We start from the raw sequence: 21,572 nt of genomic DNA, 5'->3' as shown, positions 1-21,572 counted from the left end.
GCTTTCAGTTGTTTAAGTTAAATTTCTTATAATTGAATGAGTTTCTTCTGACATTGATGGTATTTATATAAATATTAACATAATATTGCTACAAATTATGCAGTCCATAATCTGGGCATATTTTATATAATTAAAAAATGCTTATTTATATATGCATATTTTAGTCCTATTAACTTTGAAGTTCAGATTAAACTTTCTCCAGCTCATAGTGGTAAGAATTATGAAACAAAAGTCAGTACAAGTAATATAAGGTTTACTTTTAGAATGAGGGCATTGCAATGTTGGGGTTATATGTTTCAGGTATAAAGTGGATTACAACTGTTTATGCATTGGGTTTATAGGGAGGCTGGAGAACAGTGAAGAGGAAATGATTGATAGAGTGGTGATCAGTATTTTACAACCCATTGTGAAAGCATGAAAACATTTCAGAAACCTTTTTTTTTTTTGTAGTCCTGGGGTTTGAACTCACGGTCTACACCTTGAGCCACTGAAGCAGCCTTTTTTGTGATTTTTTTTGACATAGGGCCTTTCGAACTATTTGCCCAGGCTGGCTTTGAACTGCAGTCCTCCTGATCTCTGCCTCCTGAGTGGCTAGGATTACAGCAGAAATTCTGATCTTCTTATTTATTAAGGGTTTTTTTTGTTGTTGCTGTTTGTTTTTTTGGTGCTGGGGATTGAACCCAGGACCTTGATTATGCTAGTCATGTGCTTTACAACTCAGCTATATTCCCAGCTCTACTGAGGTTTTTAAATATACCTTATAGCATTTAATATTCAAAGTGATGTTGTAAAGTGGCTATCGTTTCTTTTTCACAGATGAGGGAATTGAAGCTCAAATTATGCTAACTTATTGACAGTCACCTAGCTATCAAGTGGTAGTTAGGATTTGAGCCTAGATTTGTACAATGTCACAGATCATGCTCCTTTGGTGACACCACTCTCCCTTCCACATTGGTTTTCAGATTCACTTCTCATAGAAATAATTATAAAATTATTTATACCACCTTCCCATTTTTCTCGCCAGTGAAGGAGAGAGGCTTTATACCTATTTTACACACACTTGACAGAATAAACTATGCCAAGATCCAACAAATTACAGTGATGTAAAGACCTGTTACTGTATGGAAACTGTCTCATGCTTGATGCAGGATAGATCCTTGTAGTTCAAATAGACATAAAGTGCTGGCTTAGCCTGTAATCTCAGCACTGGGAGGCTGAGGCATGAGGATCGAGAGTTTGAGGGCAAGTTGGGTTATATAGCAAGACCCTGTCTCAAAAAAAAACAATCAACCGGTCCTCCCAATAAAACCCCCAAAGACAAAAAAGCATTGACTTAAAGGGTAGGTAATTTTCCCCAAGCTCTGCCTGATTCCAACCCCTACCCCCTATAATTGCGTTCACTGGATGGAATTCTGCTATTATCTAGTAATGTAATGATGGGAAAGGTGTTGACAAATGGGGAATGGGTAGCCTTATAATTCTTGGAAAGGACCTGAATCAGAAACCACCACTAACTTTAGGAAGATGGCCAAATACTGACAGATTAGTATCTTTGCTTGTGCAAGTGTGTGTGTGTGTGTGTGTGTGTGTGTGTGTGTCTGAATCTCTCAGGCTTTAAAGGTCACCATTTGTGACAAAGTTAACAATGCATGCATTAATTTAGCTGTGGACAATATTCAGACTCCTGTGTACTCATTCAAGCAAAATGGAATACCATAAGGAATGGAAGAGGAATTTTAGAGAGTAATTAAACATGAAATACAGTCTGTATAAAACTAGAGTTTGTTCAGCTAGTTACTAGTCTCAGGGGAACAATTTAAAACTGTGTGCAAAATCAGTTGGGATTTCCATAGCCTCTCACTAAATACTGCTAGGATTTACTGACTCAGCACTGAATTGTCTTCCTTGTAGTTTGAAATCCAAGTTTAACTACATCACGTCGATTGGTTACAGGTGGACACTTACTAACATTTATAAAGAGAACTTTGCCTTCACATGTTAATATTTAATTAATATTTTCCTGACCCTGCAGACTGGGGGTGTGTCCTGTAACATATCTGCTGAGATGTATCTTATTAAATATGCCTTTTGAAAATTATCGACAGTCTGCTTTCTTTCTCTCCCAATTATATTATGGATTGAACGCGAGACTAATAATTTTATTTGCACCCGAGACAGAACAAGAAAGTGTTATTGCCGTCTAAGGGTTTCTGCGTGTAGTGGAGGCAGAAAAGGTTTTTCTTGGCTGCACAAGCGCGATGAGGGTCCTGTCTTCTCTGGCCTGTCCATAAGCAGCCCTACCTACTCTTTCATGCATGCCCTACTGGGATCACAGCAACAAAACCCAAAATTCTGGAGATTGCCCCTAACAAATTCTCACTGCTTTTTCTTTTTAATACTATAATGAATTACTGATAAGACGCAGGTAGCATAAAAATCCGGCCCGAAAGTGTCGCCAACAGACAGACCTTTGGCAGTGGGGCGCCACAGTCAGCGCGCCAGACCCGGCAGGCGACTCTTCACTCCTTCCGGCCCTTGGTATGTGTGTAGGGGTCAGGGGTTTTATAGAAACCCTTCACTTCAGGCGCGGGTGAAGGGGTCCGGGCGGCGAGCGCCGCGTGGCCTAGGGCGGCACCAGGGCCGCGGGGCATGGAGCCGGCAGCTGCTCTTGGAGTGCATTATTTCCAGCAAGGCCAAAAGTCAGCGCCTTCTTCGGAGGGCAGAGGTCTGGGACCATGCGCCGCCTCCCTGCGATGCGACCCGTACTTGGCCCCGGGGGTATCGGGACCCCCGGAACGCGCGCGTACGACCGAAGCCGCAGCCTGGGCCTACCCCCACCCCCACCCCGAGCTCCCAGGCATGCAAAGGCCATCCAAGTCGTTTCGACCGCCGTTCGCGCCCGCTGCGGGCGGTGCCGGACCTCGCCCTTCCCCAGTGCTCCCCTCCCCCTCCCAAGCCCGCCGAAGCTCCCGTGGTGACACGGCCCGGACCCTCCATTCTCTGCCAGTGTATTTAAGTAGCACAACCTAACAGGCTGCTCCCTCTCGGTGTCAGCCCTTCCCCCGACAGACGCGCCCAGTAGCCAACCATCGGCCAGAATTGGCGTGCGTCCCGCTCCCCAGTCGGTGCGGCCCCGGTGGGCGGGGCTCGAGCAGCTAGCAAGTTAAGTGGAGCCACGGCTGACGCGAGTCAACAAAGGTCACGTGAGGCGAGTGGGCCGCGCCGATTGGCTGTGCCGGCCGGGAAGGGAGGGGGGGTCACGGCGGCGGCGTGGGGTTCGCTGTGTGACACAATTACAACAACTTTGTGCTGGTGCCGGGGAAGTTTGTGTCTCCACCGAATCCCCCCTGTGCTCCTGAACCCCGCGCGCTCCGGCTATTCCCGCCGTCCCCGCCCGTAGCTGCCCCCTTCCTGCCCCCGCGATGTGACCCTACAGCCGAGCCGCCGCCGCTGCTCGACCCAGTGGCTCTGCAGCCTCTGTTGCCGCCGCCTTCGCCGCTACCGCGTTGGGGATTTTTCGTCGCCGCCGTCCGTGGCGGAGAAGGAGGCGGCTATAAAGTTGGTGTGCCGGTCCCGTGCGGAGATTGGGGGCGTCTTTGCGGGCCCCGGCCCTGGGGGGGTGTCGGCGTTGGAGTTGTGAATTCGTTGCGTTTCCATGAAATCCTGCGGAGTGTCGCTCGCTACCGCCGCCGCTGCCGCCGCCGCTTTCGGTGATGAGGAAAAGAAAATGGCGGCGGGAAAAGCGAGCGGCGAGAGCGAGGAGGCGTCCCCCAGCCTGACAGCCGAGGAGAGGGAGGCGCTCAGCGGACTGGACAGGTACGGGCCGCCGTCACCCGCTCAGTCGGCTCCGGACAGGCAGGCGCCGCTCTCCGGAGAGGCCGGAGCGCGGCTCGTCTCTGGCTGCGGTGGGGCGGGCACCTCGGCTTGGCGCTCTCCGCGCTGCCAGCGCCGGGGCCTCCGGCTCGGGCAGGGACGGGTCGGTGGCGTCCCCGAAGCGTTAACCAGCCGCGTGTGTGTTTCCCCACAGCCGCCTCTTCGGGTTCGTGAGGTTTCGTGAAGATGGCGCCAGGACGAAGGCCTTACTGGGCAAGGTAAGACAGCCGCGGGCCGGAGCGCTTACAAGGGTCTCCCGGGCCAGCGCCGCGGTAGCCCCGGGCCCTGCAGCCCGGTCAGTGCTCATTGTGGCCGCGGACGATGGCCGAGGGGCTTCCGGAAAACTATTTCCTGCCTGTGCTCTAACCCCCACCTCTGGGTACCTCGCTTGCTCCCTTGCGAATTCGCTCTCTCCTCTTGCAGCTGGAGGATCGGAGAAAAGCAGCGCTTTGGGGCCGATCCCCACTGGGTCGGCAAAATTGCCTCCTATTTTGTCGCTTTGCCGGGCTAGGCCGATGATCTCCGAGGTTCCGATTGAGGGGCAACGGATCGTAAATGTGTGCACATTCCCTCAAATTTCCGCCTTTCTTGGCTCCTCTAGTTTTTATTCTTTTCCGTCAGGCAGGCTGTTCGTGATGTCTGCTGTTAACCGAACGTTAGGGGCTTTCTTCGGTCTCTGCTCCCGGAAGGGGGAAGTTGCACGTAGTTTAGGTCGGTGAAGAGTTTGCATTGGGCTGTTGACATGTATCTCAATTGGTTTGTGTTTTACCTGAAGTTAGGTGACTTGTTTACTTTTTGGGTCTTTTTGCCATAGAAATGGCACACTTACATGTGAATTTGTTTTCTTATTGGAGCTTCGTTTCCTGTGTGTCTTGACAGGGGAGACCGGGGAGGATTTGGGGTGTAGTCTCAGTTTATTTGTGTGGAAAGTTGTTGGCACTGTCATTTAGTTAAGTAATGGCTGCTCCTATCGGCCCAAGATGGCGGGACAGGGTGGGAGGAGAAAGTGAAGAGGAGGGGGGTTTGGGGGGGAGGGAGGAGAGGTAAACATGGAAATAAATAGTAGCGACGAATAGGCCTCTTATTTGGAGTGTGTAGCCCAGTGGTTAATAAAAATTATCCCAGATTATTTGCATATAGAGTTTTTGTACCTTTCTCTAGCTTGGAAACAGCATGCTTAAGCCTGGTAAATGCTTATCAACCTGTAGCACATTTAGTTACCCATCCGTAAGCTATTGAACAAAGGCTGGAGTCTCATTCTGTCCGCATCAGTTTGTATCTCCTGACCGAAATCTGACTGAAATGGTAGTACAAGGCTTTCTTGTTAATTGGAACCGTGAAACTTGGGGTGTGTATGATAGGTGTTGTATCTGTTAGACATTTTCTTTTCTGGCTGGAATCTGTAGCTTTGCATTTGACACTTAGCTTTATTGTTGCAATTGCCAAGGAAGTTTGAAATTTCTAAAGTCTAGTTTTTTTTTAAGTTTTTTTTTTGTTATCCTTAATTTTTGTCTGTAGTTTGGTTTAGCAGCGTCATTAATTGCCTTTTTATCTGTAATTACACTTCTGTTTTTATTGAAAAGTAACTAAATATAAGGAGTTTTGATCACATACAATGACCAGAAAGTAAATCCTTTTCAATAGGTTCAGTCCCTTTGACTGGTAGAAAAAACTTGAATTAAACTTTGACTTTTTAGGTATTCATTGGTTTCATTAAAATTATAGCTGGAAAAATGAACGGTGAGTAGCTCAGGAATGATAAAAGCATCAATAATTTTTGGTCCCCAGTCATGAGTCCTTTTTTTTTTCTCTTCAATGTATTTGCAGTGTTTTATTTTACTTAAAAAGACTACACTTCCATGCAAATTGTCATTCTAAATAATTAAACAAATACTTTAAATATAAGGAGCATTTTATTTTCGAGTAAATATTGCTGGTCTAACATCGGTTGGTAAAGTTGCTTGCGAAAATAATTTGGAAAAGTTTGGCTAGATCTATTGCTTTCAGTTATGGTGATGAAGAAATAAATGAAATCTGATGTCATATTGTATAACATGTTAGTTGATGATTTCATGTTTTAGATTTGCAGTGGTTGGTGCTTCACGTTGACATTCATATTGTTGTATTAAGCCCTGCAGTTATTATGAATGAACTTGAGTAAATTTTAAAAAGCCAAGCATTTTCAAATATTTTTTTTGTAAAGTTGTGGATTACTTTTTTGACATTTGAATACGGTGACATAAACATGAGAAACTTGTGAAGCTTTTCATTATGCTTTGGGGAAGAATTACGGCTTCATAAAATATGGGATAATTTGATCAACTAGGTAGTTTGTTGAGCACCCCCCATCAAAAAAAACAAAACCAAAAAAACCCCAATTCAGTGCTTCCAGTTCAGTGCTTGTGAAGATTAAGACTTATCAGCCCTAAGGTTAAAATAGAACATTCTATAGTATGTGCTTGAACCTCAAGCAGTTCTTGGTTGCATCCTGTGAGCCTGGATGTACCAGTGAAATGTGTAATGTAAAGCTTTGACTTACATAACCTCACATTGCCTGTTTGGATTCTGAATGGAATGAATGAGCTGTGAATCCTGTTGAAGGAAGTGTTGATTTAGTTTCATCTCTTTTTTAACTGCCCTGAGAAGCAGACATTTATTTATTTATTTAATGTTGAGCTGTGTTGGTTTCAGAATTCTTTTTTTGTAAATCTTAAAAACAAGAGTTGGCTTTTCTCTTTTGGAGTGGGTTCAGGCTAGTTAACTGAAGACAGATAATAAAATTGAATAATTCCCAGAATTCCCTTTTTAGCTATGATGTTTTTGTTGTTGTGCTATTCCTCATCCCGACAAATTTAGTCTGCACTACGTATTACTTTTTTTCCTTTCTGACAGAAATTGCTATTACAAATTTACATTTGTAGGCTTTAGAAAATACAGCTCTTGACCTAAAAGTTTTTGAAAACTGAAAACATTAAATAAGTGTCTTTTACTTGCCCCCAAGCTTATATATTCCTTTTCCAGGTGTGATGTTGTTTATCCAGACCAATGATTTCTCTTATCTCTGAACATTTTGTAAGATTCCTTTATATTAGAGTCATTGAAAGGCATTGTGTTTGTAGGGTTGCCATTTGATATATAATAATACTTTAGATTTTGGATTAAAAAATCAGTAGTATAGTGTAATATTTTTGTAGTAATACCTTAAAAGTAAGGTCATAAAGAACTAGAGCTTGCTTAATCAGAGTTCTTGCAATATACTGATATTGAAAGGTTTGATCTTTAATGATGATCCTGAAATATTTTGGTAATTTAGTAATTTAGGATTCTTATTTTTTAAATTACAGGGGAGTTACTGAAAAGAAGTGAAATGTTTTAACAAAAATTAACTGTGGTGACTTGTTTTTTAGTACATTGTTGAAAACTTTTGGGGTAAATTTTTTTAGTAGGATAAGGAGTTGAGTTAAAGTGTAATATGTGGTATATATAGCATAAATGTAGTAAGAGTATAAATATAGTAATATTACAGAGTATCATTAGAGTAATATAATGCTGGAGGGCTGCTTAAGGCATTTTTTTCTGTTAGGCTAAGAGGGCATCTTATCTTTGTCAGGGAACTATTGCCAAAATGCTTAGGTAGATGTTTATTTTAAACTATCTTCATGTCTTTTTTTTTTTTTTGGTGGGACTAGGGTTTGAGCTCAGGGCTTCATGCCTGCTTTGCATGTCTCCAGTCCATTTTGCTCTGGTTATTTCGGAGATGGGGTTTCATGAACTGTTTGCCTGGATTGGGCACGAACCTCAATCCTTAGCCTCCCAAGTAGCTAGTATTACAGGAATGAGTCACTGGCTCCTGGCTCTTAATCATATTTAAGTTTGCCTTAAGTACTCTATCTCACTGTATTTCTTTTTTGGTAATTCTATTCTTAGAAATATTACTAGACTACTTAAAAGTTATCGGTTTACCACTTAAAAATGTATGTGCTTTTTTAAAGCAGATGATAGCATTAAAATAGTTGATATTTTATTTATTGCGGTACTGGGGTTTGAACTTGGCTTACACCTTGAGCCACTCCACCAGCCCTATTTTTGTGATAGGGTCTTGTCAACTATTTGCCCGGGCTGGCTTTGAACCTGGATCCTCCTGATCTCTCCCTTCTAAGTAGCAAGGATTACAGGCGTGAGCCAACCATACCCAGCAATAGTTGACTTTTTTTTTTTTTTTCCCCTTGGCAGCACTGGAGTTTGAACTCAGGGCCTAACGCTTGCTAGAAGTTTTGGTTAATGGAAGTAATTTAAGATTTATTGAAGCAAATAATTTCCTAAATAGGGTCTTGCATGTGTGGGGAAATCACTAAGTCATTTGTAGAGGTGGCTTTTTTATATTACAGTATTTCAGTATTAGTGATGTGTAAAAATGAATGCAATGTGCATTTTTTGTTTGCTGACACTTAAAAGAATATATTCATTTCCAGTGCTAAAGAAGCCTAGTGTTTGAGTTAGAAAATGTAGCCACAGAAATAATATCATGCTTTGTGTTTGAAAATTAGGTCTTTCATTTAATGGGTTTTTAAAATGTTTTCTAGTTTGGAAAGTTGTCTTCTAAACAATTATGGTGATAATTGCTTACCTGGAACAAAGTCTTATGCAATTATTATGGATTCCTTGAAAGTTTGGTACATCCCTGCTAATAAAGATATAGTAGGAGATTACAGCATACAAATTAGAACTGCATCAATACATAAACAGACATTTTTTAAAGTTCTGGTTTTCTTTTCACTGAGTAGTCTTTCTTGAAATGACCAGAAAACGTTTGACTGCCACTTTTAAATATTTTAGGTTGTTAAAAAATTCAGAAATGAGTTTTTGTGACTGATAAGAGTGGAAGGATGCACTACATACTTGGCAAGGCCCATAGTAAATCTCTTTCTGATTTAGATTATGTAACCATTAGTTTTGCTTTCATAATACCAATATTCTGCATATTTGAAAGGGTTTTTGTTGAGTTTATTTTTCTTTGAAACTCATTGTGATACTTTGAACTCTTTGAAACTGATGTTAATGACTGATAACTGCATTATTAATATTTTTGAAATGTGACACCCACAAATAATTTATGTTGAGAAAACAACACTGGATTGTGTAAGAATTGAAATGGTTAGGCTATTTAGTGCCCACTTGTATTTATTTGTGGACTAGTTAATTAGTGGAATGGATACTTGACAATCTTACATATTCATACTGAAATTTCATGTAGAATTCTATCAGTTTTCCATATTAAGTTATCATGACAGTAAATCTGAGCGGTATTTCAATATATGCTAAATTCAAATTGTCTATGTGGGGAAATATATGAAAATAACAGGTACCACTTGCTGTGTTGAATTTACAGCTCACTGAAAGGGGTGAGGTAAGTATAAGGATTACTAACACATAAACATCAGTGGCAGAAGAAAAGTGTGAGGTACTCTGACAGTTTATAATAAAGATCAATTTAACAAGTTACAAGTTAGAATGACTGTTAATAGTATGGGGATTGTTTTCTTGGGAGATAGTGTTTCTCTATTTAGATAGTAGCAAAGCATCTTTTAATTTTGTTTAGGAAAACATTTAAAAATCATGTTTAGCTTTTAGCAGATTTTCAAGGGATGATAATCTGTGTGTTCTCTACCTCCTGATCTCATTTTGTAATGATACACATACTTTTGCTATGGACTCTTAACTTGGGATTCTTAAATGAGTGTTCATGGGTAAATTAAGAAAGTTTATGACATCTTTGGAAGTATACTGATGAAACAATGATTATTAAACAGTGATTATTTTGGAGTACAAAACACCCTTGAGGTTCTAAGAAGAAGGAAGGGGGGCTACACTTTTTACTTTACAGATTTCTGTACTGCCCCTTTTAAGCCATAGGCATGTATAACTTTAAAAACGGTACAGTCAGTGCTCTGATAGTATACCAGAATTTTACATTTTGACTAAAGATGAGTTAAAACTGCTGTCTCTGTTCTTAAAGGAGATACTTTTAAAGGGTTTATTGCATTTTATTGTATCTTAAGTTGGAATACTTCTGAACTTGGTGGTTATTCAGTGGAGGATAGTAGTGAATGAAGTAGAGTGATTGCGTGCTGTTTCTTTGTGTTTTGGGGAGGTCTTGTGGTAGTCAAGATTTTCTTTTCTTTCTTTCTTTTTTTTTTTTTTTTTTTGTCAGTACTGGGGTTTGAACTCCAGGCCCTGCCCTTGCTAGGCAGGTGCTCTACCACTTGAGCCATGCCCCCAGCCCTTCATTTTGATCTTTAGCATCTGCTTTTTTGCTGATTTTGCTTTTGGGCCTCATGTGGCCCAGCTTGATATTTGGTACCTAATTAAGAACTATAATGTAAAAGGATAGCAGTAATCCCATACTTAGACAGCCTTAGGTTTCTGAGCCAATTTGTAGGCTTTTTGTTATTTTTTTCTACAAGTCCTTTTGAGCCCTTTTTTCCCTTTGTTCCATCTTAGCATCATAGAGGAATAGACATTGCTAAAACTGTTGGTGTCATTCTGTTATGAATGTATTCTTTTTTAAATACTGTTTATTCATTTACTCATATATGATGAATGTATTGTATGTGGTTTGTAGTTTTGTTTGTGGTTGTATTTTGTCTGTGTTAGAATAAAGATGCCTCTGCTGAGTTTATTCTCAGGAAAAAGGTTAAGCTTTTATTGTGGGTTAAGAGTATTATATAAGGTCATGTAATTCATTTTAATTTAAAACAGTGGAAGAAATTGTTTTAGACGAAGATTTGATTTTAGTTTATAAATTTATTATATTCATTAGCTACTTCTTTTCTGGGGGGAGAAGATCCCAACTTGTTAGAAGATTTTTAGTATTTTCAAAAGTAGAGAAACCAGAACCAACCATTATCTTTTACCCAGCTAAAACAATTTTCAATTTATGGCCAGTCTTGTTTCATCTATATTTTGTCTATTACCATAGTTTTTTTGGGGCAGATCTCAGACATCAGTGACAATATTTAATTAATAGATGCTTGTTTGTCTCTGGATCATCTATTATTAAACATAAAAATATCCATGGGCCTTGTTTGCTATATGGAAGTTGATAATTAGTTGCTTGGGAAATGTGTAAGAATAGATGCTTAGAGGAAAAGACGTGAATACGTACTTTGATATTAGGGTAGGGTTCTGTAATAGGATATTATACGGTACATGACAAAAGAGAAAATTTTCCTTAAGAGCTTTATGGATCTTTGTTTTTTTTCAGTCTGTTTGGATAGTTGTATATTTAGGGAAATAGGTTTTCAAAATACAGTAGTTAAAAATAAGTGTTTTAGTTTTTTTTTGTGGATCTGGGGTTTGAACTCAGGTCTTCATGCTTGCAAAGTAAAGCTTTTGCTTTGCTTGATTCATTTGTGAAAACATTTGTTGTACTTTTGTGAGAGAGGGATCTTGTCAGGTTCAGGAACAAATTGGCAAGTCCGGCCTCTGTAACCTGCAGTCTGTGGAAGGAGGCCTACAGACTGAGCCATAATAAGCACAATAATAAAGAAATATGCAGGGCCAGGCATGGTTGTGCACACCTGTAATCCCAGGTACTCAGGAAGTGGAGATTGGGAAGATCACAGTTTGAGGCCAGCTCTGGCAAAAAGTTAGTGAGACTCCGTCTCAACCAGTAAGCCGGGTGTGGTGCCAATCTCTAATCCCAGCTACACAGAAGGCACAGGTAGAAGGATTGCAGAAATGTGAGACCGTATTCAAGAAATAACTAATGCATAAAAGTGTTGGGGGCATGGCTAAGGTGTGGTAGAGCACTTGCTTAACAAGTGTAAGACCCTGAGTTCACACCCCAGTACTGTCAAAAAAAAAAAAAAATGGGATGAGTTCTCAGATGATGGAGCATTTAAGACCTTTCAAACGTATATTTAAACTGTTTACCACAGGTATTGCAGTCTAATGAACTGTTTTGAACAATTCTCAGCATTTTGGAGCAATTAATTTTGACTGGAGAAGAGTAAGGGAAACTGCACAAATATGTAGTATTTGGTCTTCATTTTAACAACAGGAAAATGAAGAAATAGAGTTGGAGGTATGAAATTAAATGGTTTGGGGGGAATTGTGAATACTTTAGTATGGGTAGAGGGTAACTGAGCATGTGAAGGACCCCATCATTGTAGGCCATAGGAGTTTTTTGTTTTTGGAGCATTACTGACTCATCTCTTTAACAGTAACATGACCAGAAGTAGGTTTTGTGGGAATATTACTGACCTCTGTAAGAAACATACAGTGTAGGAGAAAGAAAACTAGGTGTGAAGTACTGATGGTAATGTTTGGCTTTTAGTAGAATTCTGCTCCTGTCACTTACCAAATGTGTTATCCTTAGGTAGGCATCTTTCAGAGTTCAGTTTTCTCATCTGTAAGGTGGAAGTGGTAATAGATTTCCTGTAGGCTATTGTGTTTTGTGTTAGGGAGAAAAAATACGTAAAGTGCTGGCACTGGTTTTTGTCATAGAAGGTGCTCAGGATAAGATAAATGTTACCATCTTGGAAAAGACAAATTTAACTAAGGGTGTGATTTAGGAATGAGAGGGAATATGGAGGCAGATTTGAGAGCTGTTGAAAGGCCTTTTCTTGGTCTTTGTGACTTTGTGACATCTCACTAGTGTTGTGCCCCTCCCCCCCCCCCAAAAAAAAAAAATCAGAGCTTGATCTCCTTTGCAAGGAGGCACTTGTTCTAGGCCTGGCACCACAAACTGAACATAGGCAAATTGAATTATCACTGTCTTTAATGTTCCTTATCTTCATAAATGTCACTTAACCATCTCAGGAACCTTGGAATTACTCTTAACATTTTTTTTTTAAACTTAATTCTTAATAGTCACCATATCTTGTAATTTCTACATTTCACATTTTGCTTCTCTTCTCCCCTGCCACCATCCTGATTGCAACCATGAATCTGTCCTTGACTTTTGAGTGGGTATACTTGCACATAGTACAAAGTTGAAAAGTTATAGAAAGGATGTTAGAGTGAAAAGAAAATCTCCCTCCTACATCATCTCCCAGTTTAGTTCCTGTCCTCAGAGTCAGTCACTGATAAAGATTTATTGGGTAACTTTTCATAGTATCTCAACCCATGTACAAGCATATAACAATTGAGGTCATACTTTATATATAGATTGTTAACATGCTTTGTTACTTTTATTGCTTCCCATATGAAAATTTTAGTAGTTTTTATGTTGAATTGTCTTGGGTTTCGGAGTTCTCTAGTCATTCAAGATGTTGGTGAGAGTATTGCTTTGTTGATTTTTTGTTATTTGATTTTGAGGTCCTCTTACTCCTTTCGTATGGGGTATTGAATGTAGAAATTCTCCAACATGTAAGGGTCTTAATTGAAAATGTGTTCACATGTGTCTTCCTAAGATTACAGTTTCTTAATTTTTATATGCACTGAACTTTCAATTGACATAACTGGCGAATTTTGCCTCTCTTTTTGTTTTTTGTTTTAAATCTTTATTTTTTGTGGTGTTAGGGTTTGAACTCTGGACTTCGTATTTGGTAGGCAGGCGCTCGACCATTTGAGCCATATTCCAGTCCATATTTTGGTTTTATCTGTGTGATTTGATTACCAGGCTCCATGAGTACTAATTTGATTTATTCCCTTAGTTTGTATAAAGTAGCCATAGTTTATGGTACTTAATATCTTGTACTTGCAAAAGTCATTCATCTTCATGATTTATTCTTTTCTATTATAGAAAAGAGAAAATAAGTAAATTTGCATACTCGATTTTAGTTGCAAAAAGTACAGATCTTATTGTGTTACTAACATACTTCATAGCAGGTTATCTTTATTTTCACTGTAGATTGGTAATAGGACTCCAAGTGTTAGGACCCGGAATCCTATTCCCCCGAGAGACAGAGAGCCAGGCGTGAATGCAATCTACAAAGCAGAGTTTATTGGGCTGGCTAGCCAGGGTCGAGCTCCCACACGGACACGCAGGACCGGTTAGGAAAAACACGACCCTGAGCCTCTTTAGGGGAAATCTTATATAGACCGCGGTGGCGTGCATATTTTCATTATCAACATTGGGCAAGCAGGCAGAGCACATCTTGCGCGTACCTCACATCTTGCACGTACTTCACATCTTGCATGTACCCCCCGCTCACATTCCCCACATTCTATATGCCCTAACTGAGCCCTGCCGCGTTGCTTATCTTATCTACATGGGGTGTTTGGTACTGGTTTCTCCAACAAGGGGGTTGGGGCCCGCTGAGACCTCCTATTCCTTTCACAAGATTGGTGCTTTTTCTTTTTTAAGTCTTTAATCCTTGGAGGGTCAGCATAGCTGCGTATGTTTAAACACGGTTTCCGAGAGTGTAGGGATCCCCCTTATCCCTCTTGAAGCCCAACAATGGACTACAGTGTTGACAGTTAATTTAGTTGATTTATTCTTGGGAAGAGAGTGTCCTGGGGAAAAAGAAATACATTAGAACTACTGAATTGATTAGGCTGAATGGCATGGATTTTACTATATAGTTTTGTAGTATTCTATGGGTATTTCACATACTTTCTCAAAATCTCCACTAATCATAAGGGTGGTAGGGGAAGACAATGTAGACTGGCTGTTAAAGAAGCTATTGCCTTAAAAGGAAAAATACCCATAAGCACAGGTTCCCTTAACATAGTTAATGGACTTTGGTATTGTTTCCACAACCTAGGTGCTCAAAGTGCTAGTTTGGTTGGAGGCTATATGATATACTGGGTAGAACAATGGGTTAGAAAACTAAAGACCTCAATTTTAGGGTCTGCTCCCTACTTGAGTGAAATCACTTAATTCTTATGGTACCTAATTTCACAATCTCTTAAAATGAAGGGCTGTAAATTAGAAGTTTCTGAAAATTATAGCTGGCTGTTCAATAATCTTTAAGATTTTGACCCAGAAGGTAGGCATAATTAACCTTTGTTCTAAATTGTAATTTTCTTTGAATTTAGCCTCAAGTTTTTAAGACCAGAAACTGAATGAATGCATATAATGAAACTAAGAGTTGTATGTTTTTGTTAAGTCTAGTGTTTAGCCATTCAGTTAGTCTTAGATTGGTTTGAAAGTCTTACCTCCCTCCTTACTCAGGGCCTCATGCTCTAAATTGAACTATGCCCCCAGCCCTTTTTTGCTTTAGTTACTTTTCAGGTAGAGTCTTGTGTTTTTCCCCTGGGCTGTCCTCAGACCTTGATCCTCCTATCTAGGGTAGCTGGGATCACAGGCACATACCACCACACCCTGCTTCCCCCTCCCCCCAAATTGCTGGGGTTTGAACTCAGGGCCTACACCTTGAGCCACTCCACCAGCCCTTTTTTTGTGATGGGTTTTTTGAGATAGGGTCTCCTACCCTGGCTTCCAACCTTGATCCTCCTGAGTAGCTACGATTATAGGCTTGAGCCACTGGTGCCTGGCCACACCCTGCGTACTGATCCAGATGGAGTCTCACTAACTTTTTGCTGGGACTGGCCTCAAACTGCTGTCCTCCTGAGTAGCTGTGATTATAGTTATGAGACATTGCGCCAGTAAAATGTAATTTTAAATTTTTTTACACTTAATATTTTGTATCAGATGTGAAGTTTAGATTGAGCTGTGTTTTATTATTTTTTGGTTTTGGTTTTTGCAGTACCAGGGTTTGAACTCACAGCTTCCCCCTTGCTAGGCGGGAGTTCTACCACTTGGGCCACACGTGCAGCCTAAGACTGAACTTTATTTTTGTTGTAGGATGTTCAGTTATTACATTATTTGTTGAAAAGGCTGTCCTTCCTTTAGTCATTGAATTGCTTTTGGATCTTTGTCAAAAATTATTTGGGCATATTTGTAGGTTCTTATTTTTGGGTGCTCCATTCATCCATTGTGTCTATTCTACCAGTACCATACTGCTTGATTACTATTGATATATAGTAGCCCTTAATATTGAGTGTAGTGATTCATATCACTTGTTCTTTGTCAAGGTTATTTCAGCTATCCTGAGGCCTCTTAAGATATAAATAAAGTTTTTCTATATATTTCTATATATGTATTGCTTTAAGCGGGGCAGGTGGAGGGATGATTTAACCAGTGTACAATATAATCCTGTTTGGAACTGTTGCAATGGATCCTCCCTGTACAGTGAATGTATCCTTAAAAAAAAAAAAAAAAAACTTGATAGGGATTGCATTAACTCTGTAGATCAACTTGTGAGTAATTTTTATTATGTTGAGTTTCCACTATGAGCATGAAATGACTGTTTACTTAAGTTTTCTTTGATTTATTCCACAAGCATTTGTTAAGTGTATACCAGTTTCTTTTTCTTTGTAGTAAATGGTGATGTGTTTTATTTAGATTTCCAAATTTTCCTTGCTAGTGTATAGATTTTTGTGTGTTAATCTTGTGTCCTAAAACCTTGGGAAACATCTTGTTTTTTTTGGGTCGATTCCTTGTTGTGAGATATTCTATGTAGATAATCATGTCAGCTGTTAAGTAGATGAAGTTTTCTTTCTTCCTTTGCAACCTGTGTGTCTTTTTTTCCCCCCTTGCCTTATTTCAGTGGTTGAATAAGAACAGTGACAGGGACATTTCTCCTTGTTCCTGAAGGTAGAGGGAGAGCATACAGTCTTTTATTGTAAAGTATATGGTAGATTTTTTTGTAGATGCAATTTATTCAGTTGAGGAAGTTTTTCTGTCCATTTCCCTCCTCCTCCCTTTCCTAAATTGTTGAGAATTTTAATCATGAAGGAAGTTGGATTTTGTTAAATACTTTTTCTGGGTCATTTTTATGTTTATGATTTTTGTTCTTCAGCTTCTTTATATGATGGATGTGATGGAGCTACCTTTGCATAATCAGTATAAAATCCAGTTGGTCTTTTTTTTTTGTACAATATTGGATTACATTTGTTAATATTTTGTTGAAGATTTCTGTGTCTATGTATCATAAGAGATACTGGTTTGTAGCTAACTTTTTTGTATAGGATTTGTCTGGTTTTGATATCAGGGTAATATACTGGACTTCATAAAATGAGTTGGGAAATTTCTGAATGAGAATGTTTAAAATTGGTTTTGATTAATCTTTTTCTTTTTTTCTTTTTTTCAGTGCTGAGGTTTGGATGCAGGGCCTAGTACTTGCTAGGCAGGCGCTCTACCTCTCGAGGCATACCCCAAGCCCTTTTTGCTTTTATTATTTATTTGTTTTTGTGGTACTAGGGCTTGAACTCAAGGCCTATATCCTGAGCCACCAGCCCTTTTTTGTGAAGGTTTTTTCGAAATAGGGTCTGGCAAAGTATTTTCTTGGGCTGGCTTTAAACTGTGATCCTCCTGATTTCTGCATCCTTTGTAGCTAGCATTATAGGTGTGAGCCACCAGCACCTGGCTATGCTTTTTGGCCATTTTTGAGGTAGGTTTTTGCTTTTATGCCTAGGCCATACTGGACTGTGATCCTCTTATTTATGCTTTCCCTGGTGGTTGGGATGACAGGCACGCACCACCTAGCCTAGTGTTTTTTTCCATTGGTCGAGATGGCATCTCGCCAACTTTTTTGCCTGTGCTGGTCTCAAACTCTGATCCTCCCCATCTCCTGAGTAGTTAGAATTACAGACTTGATCCGCCACAGTAGCCTTAATTCATCTGTAATTGTTAGCTGGAATTTTTCAGTGAAACCATTTGAGTTTCCTTTTTTGGAGCTTTTAGTTAGAAATTCGCTTTCTTTTATGGTCATAGGACTCTTCAGATTGTCAGCCATCTTTGCTGAGTTTTGATATTTTGTAGCTTTTGAGGAGTTGGTCTATTTTCCTAAATTATTGCATTTATGAACATAGGATTGTTCATGATACTTTATCATTTTCCTTTTAATGGCTACAAGATCTATAATGTGATGCTCATTTTCATTCCTGATAGGAACAAAAGACATTCTGGTGACTTTTCTTCATCTTTGTTTTTCTTTCTGAAGTTTTATCCGTTTTGGACAACCATCTTTTTTTTACCCCCTCCATTGTCTTCTTTTCAGTTTTATTTATTCTTTTTTGGTTACTAGGATTTGAACTCAGGGCCTATATCTTGAGCTACTTTACCAGTCTTTTTTTTTTTGGAAGGAGTTTTTGAGATGGGGTTTCGTAAACAGTTTTGCCTGGGCTGGCTTCGAACCATGATTCTCCTGATCGCTGCCTCCTGAGTAGCTAGGATTACAGGTGTGAGATGCTGTGCCCAGCTCTGTTATTTTTTTTATTCCATATGGTCAGAGATTTTACTTTGTATAATTTCCATTTTCTTATTTGTTGGTGTTTGTTTTATGATCCAGGATATGGTTTGTCTTGGAGAATATTCCATGCATGCTTGAAAAGAATGTGTATTCAGCTCCTGTCGGGTAAATGTTGTATATGTGACAGATACTGTTGGTTGATTGTGTCCAGTTCTTTGTCCTTGTTGAGTTCCTATTCACTAGTTCTGTCAATTACCAAGTATAGGGTGTTGCAAGTTTTCAACCACAATTGTGAATTTGTCTGTTCTCCTTTCTATCGGTGTTTGCTTACTGTACTTTGGGGCTCTCTGCCATTACATGCATATGCATACAGGATTGTCATGTTTTGGTGCGTTGATCCTTTTATCATTATGTAATGTTTCTTGTTTTTTACTGGTGATTTCTCTTGCTCTGAAGTCCACTATTTCTGATATTCTGCTTTTAAAAAATGTTAGTTTTTGCACGGTATGTCTTTTCTTTCCCTTTCTTTGCAAGTTGGAGATGAAACCCAGGGCATTATGCATGCCAGGCAAGCGATCTACCAATAAGCTACCTCCCAAAGCCTAGGGTATCTTTTATCCATTCTTTTGCTTTCAGCCTATTCACATCATCGAATTGGATGCCAGGCAAGCGATCTACCACTAAGCTACCTTCTGTGAGAGTCAACTAAAGTTAGGTCTTCTCTGTCAAAGGAGTTAATGTAAAACTATCACTGTGTAGATGCCAGCTAACCTCCCTGAACTGCTGCCTCCATGCTTTGTGAAACGTTGCTTGACCTTGCAAGATTCTTGTGGTCAAACAAAGAGCTGTTTATTGCCAGATGTCCTAATCTCAAACTGCTTGCTTAAAGATGAATATTGCCCAAAATAGTTCTCTTGTTTTCCCTACTTCAAGGTCCCCCTTACCCCAAGTGCCTCGTTTTCTAAGTAACCAATCGCGAAGATTGTGAACTCAAACCAAGTCCATCAGGGTGAAGGGCAAAGAGATAAAAACTGAGTTGACTCCACTTTCACGGTGTTTTGCCTATCAGACTGTGGTCTGTAGCTGCACCCTTCTGTAGAAGTAAAACTTTCCTTTTTGCCTGGTATATCTTTTTTCCATTCTTTTGCTTTCAACCTATTCATATCATTGTATTGGAAGTAATTTCTGTTTTTTGTGGACAATATGTTAAGTACTTAGAAATTTACTCTTCTGGTTTTTTAAAAGTTGGTGTGTATGTCATTTATACTTGGTATGTTAAGGTTTAACCTTACTATTGTTATATTTTTATGTTTTATGATTCTCATTACTCTTGTTTCTCATTTTTTACCTTCCTGTGGGTTATCTGAATTTTTTAGGATTCCATCTTGACTTGTTATGATTTTGAGTGTGTTTCTTTGTATAGTTTTCTTAGTGGTTGCTCTAGGTATTGCAGTATTCTATCATCATCTATTGGTATTGGATCTATTGGTATTGGTGTTTTACCACTTTGAGTGAAGTATAGAAACTTTGCTTCCCCATTTAAGTCATCTCTACTTTTTAAGTATATATGTATATACATATAAAAAAACTTTATATAAGTATATATATAAATATTTATAAATATATATATACTTAATATATATGTACTTATACTTAAAAAAATATGTATTTTAGCTGTACCTGGGTTTTGACTCAGGGCGTCATGGTTGCTAGGCAGGCACTCTACCACTTGAGCCACTCTTCCGGCCCTGTTTTGTATTAGGTATTTTTGAGATAGCATCTCTTGAATTATTTGTCTGGGCTGACTTCGAATCATGGTCTCTGCCTCCTGAGTAGCTAGGATTATAGGAGTAAGCCACCACACCTGGCTTAAGTACATATATATATTTTCTCCTTTTATTTTACCATTTTTACACTTATATGCGTATATATTGTTTGTGCCACCTCCACCTGCCCCCTTTTTTGTTTTTCTAATTTTTTTTTTTTTTTTGCTGTACTTGGGTTTGAACTCAGGACTGAAACCTTGAACCACTCCACCAGCCCCCTTTTTGTGTGTGTGTGTGTGTGATTGTTTTTCTTTGATCCTCCTGAGTGGCTAGGATCACAGGTGTGAGCCACTGGTGCCCAGTAAGTATAATTTTTCTAAGTATTTTTTGTGCATACTTTTGTACGTACATGAACACCACACCATTAGTGTGGCAAATTTTACTTCCAGCCAGTGAATATGGTTGAAGAAACTCATGAGTAGTATGATAGTCTATTACATTACTCCTGTTTGTACCTAGTCCCATGGTCTTTCCTTTTCTTCTACTGCTGTCATTTCCTTTTTGTAAAGAACTCTTTTAGCCATTTAGGGTAGGTTTGTTGAGATTCTCTAGTTCCCTTCACTCGTAAAGTGTATTTATTGCTGTATATACACTCCATAGTGGACAGTTCTTTTCTTTCAGTACATGACAATTGTTGTACTGTGTCCTTCTGATCTGTATTATTGCAGATGAGAAATTTGCTATTGTTCAAATTAGCGTTTTCCTATAAGTAATGTATCATTTCTGTCTGGCTGATTTCAGGATTTTTTTGCATTTAGTTTAATTAGACTGTATCTTGGTGTTGATATTTTTATTTTGTTTTATTTGGGGTTCACTTACCTTTTTGTATCTGGAGTAATGTGTTAGACCAGATTTGGGAAGTTTTTAACCATTGTATCTTTGAATACCTCTTCAGTTCTATTCTCGTATCTTACAGGAGTTTGAGAAAAATCTTACCTCATTTGTTGTTGTCATTTAGGTTCCTGGGTTTCGATTCATTTTTCACTCTCATTTTCTCTCTTGTTTAGATTGGCTATAATTCTACTGGTCTATTTACTGACCTTGTCGTCTGTCATTTGCACTCTTCTGTTAAGCCTGGTCAGAGTTTTTATTTTGGTTATTGTAATTTTTAGTTTTTATAAATTCCATTTAGTTCTTTTTAAATACATTTGCTGAGATTTTCCAGCTTTTCATTTGTTTCTGAAGCAGTTGTAATTGTTTGAAGCATTTTGTTGACTGCTTTAAAATCTTTGCCATATAATTAAGAATCTGATTAATATCAGTTTTGTGTTTGCTCAATGTTTCTCTTCATGCTATTTTTAAAAAAATTGACATTGACATTGGCATAGTTCTTTCCTTATTTATTGATTGATTGATTGCAGGCAGTTGGATTTTGAACTCTTGGGCTTTATCCTTGCTAGGCAGGTGCTCTATCACTTGAGCTGCTTGCTCTTCATTCATGTTACACTTTTTTGTTTGGTGTGTGATTTTTGATTATGCCCTGGACATTTTGAGCATCATTTTATGAGAAGTTGGTAGTATTCATTCATTTTTTCAAATTTATTTTTTTATAGTAGTCAGTACCCTTGTTGAGAGGTAGGGCAAGGGCTAGGTGGGATGAGAATATTCATATTCTCATTGGTACTGCCACCAATTACCCTGGCAGGAGTGGGGCACTGAGTCATACTGC

General features: G+C 39.2%; 1 protein-coding gene across 6 annotated transcripts in view; it reads left to right on the top strand.

Annotated features, from left to right (window-relative positions):
• The first annotated feature begins 3,259 nt into the window (after positions 1-3,259).
• The window catches only part of Kdm6a (lysine demethylase 6A), a 198,442-nt gene continuing 180,129 nt past the window's right edge, over positions 3,260-21,572 (top strand). For 4 of the 6 annotated variants that reach the window (XM_074062345.1, XM_074062346.1, XM_074062344.1 and 1 more), the window contains exons 1-2: positions 3,261-3,816; positions 4,028-4,091. In XM_074062345.1, coding sequence (XP_073918446.1) covers positions 3,656-3,816; positions 4,028-4,091 — 225 coding nt within the window. In that variant the 5' untranslated portion in view covers positions 3,261-3,655. Of the gene's footprint in view, positions 3,817-4,027; positions 4,092-21,572 lie in introns of all 6 variants that reach the window. The other 2 variants (XM_074062348.1, XM_074062347.1) reach the window with 1 other exon arrangement.

This window comes from Castor canadensis, chromosome X, assembly GCF_047511655.1.
Source record: "Castor canadensis chromosome X, mCasCan1.hap1v2, whole genome shotgun sequence".
In the NCBI taxonomy this organism is placed as follows: Eukaryota; Metazoa; Chordata; class Mammalia; order Rodentia; family Castoridae; genus Castor; species Castor canadensis.
Note: the sequence above shows the minus strand (reverse complement) of the source record. Positions and strands in the feature narration are given on the sequence as shown.